This window comes from Nycticebus coucang, chromosome 18 (assembly GCF_027406575.1).
Source record: "Nycticebus coucang isolate mNycCou1 chromosome 18, mNycCou1.pri, whole genome shotgun sequence".
Taxonomy (NCBI): Eukaryota; Metazoa; Chordata; class Mammalia; order Primates; family Lorisidae; genus Nycticebus; species Nycticebus coucang.
Genome location: NC_069797.1, coordinates 35,187,751 through 35,193,994, shown reverse-complemented (window position 1 = coordinate 35,193,994; position 6,244 = coordinate 35,187,751). Strand labels below are relative to the sequence as shown.

The 6,244-nt window shown below is 47.8% G+C and overlaps 1 protein-coding gene across 8 annotated transcripts in view; it reads right to left on the bottom strand.

Moving 5' to 3' along the window:
- ZNF207 (zinc finger protein 207) overlaps positions 1–5,904 on the bottom strand; it is a 28,615-nt gene extending 22,711 nt beyond the window's left edge. For 3 of the 8 annotated variants that reach the window (XM_053569340.1, XM_053569341.1, XM_053569339.1), the window contains exons 1-2: positions 4,996–5,265; positions 3,604–3,730 (exon numbers count right to left, since the gene is read on the bottom strand). In XM_053569340.1, coding sequence (XP_053425315.1) covers positions 3,604–3,730; positions 4,996–5,036 — 168 coding nt within the window. In that variant the 5' untranslated portion in view covers positions 5,037–5,265. Of the gene's footprint in view, positions 1–3,603; positions 3,731–4,995; positions 5,466–5,566 lie in introns of those variants that run through there. The other 5 variants (XM_053569342.1, XM_053569343.1, XM_053569344.1 and 2 more) reach the window with 4 other exon arrangements.
- Positions 5,905–6,244: the final 340 nt, after the last annotated feature.

Sequence of the window (6,244 nt, the reverse complement as noted above, 5' to 3'; positions counted from 1 at the left end):
AAAGCCAAATTTTAATTAGATAAGATAAACAAAAGTGCATCACAGAAGTCCATTATAAGAATAATTTCAGGCAGGGCCCATAGCTCAGTTGGTAGGGTGCCAGCCACATACACCAAGGCTAGTGGGTTCGAACACAGCCGGGGCCAGCTAAAACAACGACAACTGAAATAAAAAAAATAGCTGGGCATTGTGGCAGGCCACTGTAAGTCCCAGCTACTTGGGAGGCTGAGGCAAGAGAATAGCTTAAGCCCAAGAGACTGAGGTTGCTGTGAGCTGGGACGCCATGGCGCCCTATCCAGGGCAATAGCTTGAGACTGTCTTAAAAAAAAAAAAAAAACCCGTATTATCTCAACTAAACTCTTCCTTCAAGCTTCTGCTCAATTTCTCATTTCTCTATAGTACAATTCAAAAGAGTGCCTCTATTTCCTCTCCTGTTTTCTCTTCAAAGCACTCTACCGCGCTTCATTTTCACCCTTGGAAGCCAATTGTGTCAATGTGACCAACAACCTCCACTCTGACTGATCGAATCTCAGACCTCTCCTTAAGCAGCCACCAGCATTTGACTTTGTTAAAAAATTAGGGCGGCGCCTGTGGCTCGAGGAGTAGGGCGCCGGTCCCATATGCCAGAGGTGGTGGGTTCAAACCCAGCCCTGGCCAAAAAAAAAAAAAAAAAAAAAAAAATTAACTCCTTGGGGGCAGCGCCTGTGGCTCAAGGAGTAGGGCGCTGGTCCCATATGCCGGAGGTGGCGGGTTCAAACCCAGCCCCAGCCAAAATCCACAGGAAAAAAAAAAAAAAAAAAAATTAACTCCTTGGCTCGGTGCCTGTGGCTCAGGCGGCTAAAGCGCCAGCCACATACACCTGAGCTGGCGGGTTCGAATCCAGCCCGGGCCCGCCAAACAATGACGGCTGCAACCAAAAAATAGCTGGGTATTGTGGTGGGCGCCTGAAGTCCCCGGCTACTTGGGAGGCGGAGGCAGGAGAATCGTCTGAGCCTAGGAGTTGGAGGTTGCTGTGAGCTGTGATGCCATAGCACTCTACCCAGGGCCACAGCTTGAGGCTCTGTCTCAAAAAAAAAAAAAAAAAATTAACTCCTTGAGCAGGGACCACAGCTCAATGGGTAGGGCGCCGGCCACACACACCAGGCAGCAGGTGGGTTCAAACCCAGCTCCAGCCAAACTGCAACAAGGAAATGGCTGGGCGCCTGCCTGTGGGTGGTGAGGCTGAGGCAAGAGAATTGCCTAAGCCCGGTAATTGGACATTGCCGTGAGCTGTGATGCCACACTCTACTGAAGGTGATAAATGAGACTGTCTCTAAAAAAAAACGGGTGGCACCTGTGGCTCAGTGGGTAGGGCGCCGGCCCCCACATACCAAGGGTGGCAGGTTCAAACCTGGCCCTGGCCAAACTACAACAAAAAAATAGCCGGGCGTCATGGTGGGCGCCTGTAGTCCCAGCTACTTGGGAGGCTGAGGCAAGAGAATCTTCCTAAGCCCAGGAGTTGGAGGTTGCTGTGAGCTGTGTGATGCCATGGCACTCTACTGAGGGTGATAAAGTGAGACTGTCTCTACAAAAAAAGCCAGGCGTTGTGGCAAGTGCCTGTAGTCCCAGCTACTTGAGAGACTTGAGACAAAAGAATCCCTTAAGCCCAAGAGTTTGAGGTTGCTGTGAGTTGTGATGCCACAGCACTCTACTGAGGCACCTCAGCCTCCAGCAAAATAAGACCCTATCTCAAAAAAAAAAAAAAAAAAGGCATCCTGGGCTGGGAGCAGTGGCTCAAGCCTATAATTCTAGCACTCTATATCAGTGGTTCTCAACCTTCCTAATGCCGCGGCCCTTTAATACACTTCCTGTGGGTCACAGGAACCACTGCTCTAGAGTATGAGGCAGGAGGATCCCTTGGGCTCATTTAGCCAGGCGTTGTGGTGGATGCCTGTAGTCCCAGCTACTCAGGAAGCTGAGGCAAGAGGACTGCTGGAGCCCAACAGTTTGAGCCATAGCACTCTACTCAGGGCAGCAGAGTCAGACTCTATCTCAAAAAAAAAAAAAAAAAAAAAGAAGAAGAAGAAGAAAGAAAAATGGCCTGTAATAAATAACCCTTCTATATGAGGAGGCATAATGCTGCCCCTTTCCCTTCTTTTTTTTTTTTTTGGCCGGGGCTGGGTTTGAACCCACCACCTCTGGCATATGGGACCGGGGCCCTACTCCTTGAGCCACAGGGGCCGCCCCCTTTCCCTTCTTTCAATATTGGACAATCCTGGTGTGAAGGCCTTTCCTTTGCTGTTCCATGGACAATCTCCCTTACTTCCTTTCAGATTTCCACGCATAAGTCAGTGTCTGATTTAGACCTTTTCTAACTTGTGGCTCTCCTTATGCTTCCTATCTAGTTTCACTTACTGCTATATGACAGACTAAATATTCAAAGTTTATTTTCCCCACACCTTAATTCTGACCAAATGTTGCACAGTGCCTAAAAATCTCTAATAACACAGGCGGTGCCTGTGGCTCAGTGAGTAGGGCACCAGCCCCATATGCCGAGGGTGGTGGGTTCAAACCCAGCCCCAGCCAAACTGCAACAACAAAAAAATAGCCGGGTGTTGTGGCGGGTGCCTGCTCGGGAGGCTAAGGCAAGAGAATCACATAAGCTCAAGAGCTGGAGGTTGCTGTGAGCCGTGTGACGCCACGGCACTCTACCAAGGGCAGTAAAGTGAGACTCTGTCTCTACAAAAAAAAAAAAAAAAAACTCTAACACAATGTTGTCCATAGAAATTTCCAGTGATAAACAAAAAAGTTCTATATTTGCATTATCCTACATAGTAGTCACCCACTACCCACTGAGTAGTCAGCCTACTGAGCAGTGGAAATTTAATGTGACCAAGGAATTAAATTTTTAAATCTCTACTACATAATTTTTAATTAATTTCATCTTTTTTTTGAGACAGTATCTCACTATGTCGCCCTGGGTAGAGTGCCACGGCGTCTCAGCTCATAGCAACCTCAAACTCTTGGACTTAAGCAGTTCTCTTGCCTCAGCCTCTCAAGCAACTGGGACTACAGGCGTCCACAACGCCTGGCTATTTTTTAGTTGCAGCCATCAATGTTGTTTGGCGGGCCCGGGCTGGATTCAAACCTACCAGCTCAGGTATGTATGTGGCTGGCGCCTTAGCTGCTTTAGCCACAGGCCCCAAGCCTAAATCAACGATCCTTGTTCTCTGCCCAAGTACTCAGAACATATTTGTGATTTCAACCTAATTGTCACACACCTAGAAAGATATTATCAGTAATTAAAGATAAATACAAATATAAATTCTCTTTAAACATAAAAAGTCCATCTATCTTCTTGATGGCTATAAAAGAGATTGGGTTTTCATAAAAACTAGCTATCTTCTCTTTGGCAGCAAACAAAATTACAGCTGTCAAAGACAAAGTGGAGAGTATGCTTTTATGTTGTTTCCAAGTTACAAACAGGCAAAAACTAAATACTTTAGAAAAATTGTTTTGTTTTTTTTTTTTTTTGCAGTTTTTTACCTGCCACCCCAGGTATATGAGGGCTGGAGCCCTAGTCACTGAGCCACAGGCACAACCCAGAAGAAGAAAAATTCTTACCTGCATGCAATGAATAGCTAAGCCAGGTCCTGTATACAATTTCTTATGACATATATGGCATTTAAAATGCTTTGCTTTTTGGTGCTGTATAAGGATCTTCTCATCATCAAAATCTCTATTACAATACCTGATAGATACTGTTAAGGCAGAAAAATAGGACAATGACACTGCCTGCTCTAACCTATAATGTAGGGATAATATAAATATATGGAAACAGCTAAAACCAAATTGGTACTTCATTATCTCAGTTAAACAGCAATAAACTTCTGTCAACTTCCTGTTTAACAGAGATGTGAAATGAACTTTTTCCTTGTTAAATGTCACCACGAATGCACATGGAGAACAGATTCCTGTTAAGAAATCCCTAAGTTCCCGTCCAGACTATTATTTCATACAGATATGTAAGAGAGGAAAAAAAAAATGGAAGTATTAGGAATTTATCAACATGTGGAATCCAACTACGTGGTATCTACAACGACACATAATTCGTAATTAACAACCCATGAAATGGTTTCCAATTCAGTACGAATTTATGTTGCCAAGCAATGTGATTTAAATTCACAGGAGCTAAAGAAGCTGAGAATTCTTACCTCCCGACTCAGATTATACTAAAAGCACGTTACAAAATTCATAACGGCCGTTAAACTATTTGTCATCCTTATAAATAAACGCAGTTCCATAACAATCCGTTTTACATCCAGGAAATTCAGTCAATTTTAACGTAAAGAGCATTAACGCTTCCGGAAGCGTTGAAGGATTCCACGTTTTAGCGGTTTTCCTTGTCATGAGGCATTTCTTTCTGCTCCTACAAAGTTGGGTAACAGATACAGAAACTCCACCCTGTGAAAACGCTTCCTGAAGATTAACACGGAAGCTCACTCTCCTCCACCCCCGCAAAAAAATGGGGGGAGAACGGATCCGCTAAAAAAAAAAAAAAAAAAAAAAAAAAACAGCAGCAGTAGCAACCAAACACAGAGAAAGCGGGTGACAGGCTCTGGAAGCGCTTCCTCCGCAGAACTACACGGAGTCCATCAGCGAAGAAAGTCCCTTTGTTGGACCGTCACCCAACAACGGACCGTGGCTAAGAAGTCCCGAGGGGACACTGTCCTTCATGGAGGGGTCCAGGCCGCCTCCCAGTGGGTCGAAATTCGCACCAAATACGATCCTCCTGAGCCACGGGTCCGTCACACAACCCACAATTAATACCGCCTCGCGCCCAAGGGACCCCATTTTCCGAAGAGCCCCCCCAAATCCGATCCCAGCCACCAAACCAGCCACCCCGAGGCCTAGACCCAGACGCTCCACGCCACACGCCAAACCCAGGCCTCCGAGTGCGGGCCCGTCTACCGGCACCACGGCTCGGCCTCGACTTCAAACTAACCAAAAGGATACCAGCACCACGGCTTCAGCTGCTTCTTCTTCTTGCGACCCATACCTGCGCTCTACCGACCAAGAAAAACTAGGAGAAAAACAAGGAAAAAGAGGAGAATATCGCTCACTTTTCCGACCCAAAGGCCACCACCGCGTCCCACAGGAACCAGACACAAAATGGCCGACGGCCTCGTTCGCCGCTCCGACTCCCGTCAGGCACTGGGGCGGGAGGCGGAGCCAGGAAAAGGGTCACATGACGCAGACCTCCGCCCAAAGTGGGTGGAGATTTGCGGCCGCCCAGAGGCGGTCGCCATCTTGTCAGTTTGATCTGCCTCTTCTCTTCCTGGCTGAGTTTGCAGATCTGGTTTGTTTTGTGAGGTAGCTAGCAACCTGAGTGCGCCGAGGCACAAACGAATTAAAAAACAAACAAAACCCCTGAAAAGACGACTAGTATAATTAAGAGAAAATTACAAATAAAGGATAACTAAGGCAGCGCCCAATTTTTAATTTCGTTTGTTGTCCGGAAGAATCGATTCTAGGGTGCGGGTTATGTGCCTACTCCGTGTTAAGTCGAGTAAGTCACAATCTCTACCTGGTAACTCGCAGATTAGCGGCAGAGGAGTAAGCGACTCGGAGTGGTCAGCGTGGCCAGTGGGGGGACATGCAGCGCGCCGCGGGACCTCAGGGGAGGGGAGTCCTGACCGCCGGTCCTTGTGGTCTTTGGCTACGTTGAGCAATCGGCGGTGGCTCACGTCGGTAATCGTGGCGCTCTTTCAGGGAGGCGGAGGCAGGAGGTTTCCTTGAGCTCACGAGACCAGCCTGAGCCTGCGGGAGACCTTGTCTCTACTAAAAAACATGCGCCAGGCGTGGTGCGAATGCCTGTAGTTCCCGTTACCCAGGAGGCTGAGGCGGGAGGATCACTTGACCCCCAGGGATTTGTTAGGTCGACGCCATCGCACTCTAGCCCAGGCAACAGCGAGACTTTGCCTCCAAAAAAAAAAAAAAAAAAAGCTTCTTGGTTCGGCGCCTGTAGCTCAAGTGGCTAAGGCGCCAGCCGCATACACCTGAGCTGGCAGGTTCGAATCCAGCCCAGGGCCCGCCAAACAACAATGACGGCTGCAACCAAAAAATAGCCAGGCGTTGTGGCAGGTGCCTGTAGTTCCAGCTATTTGGGAGCCGGAGGCAGGAGACTCGCTTGAGCCCAGGAGTTGGAGGTTGCTGTGACGCCACGGCACTCTACCAGGGCGACAGCTTGAGGCTATGTCTCCAA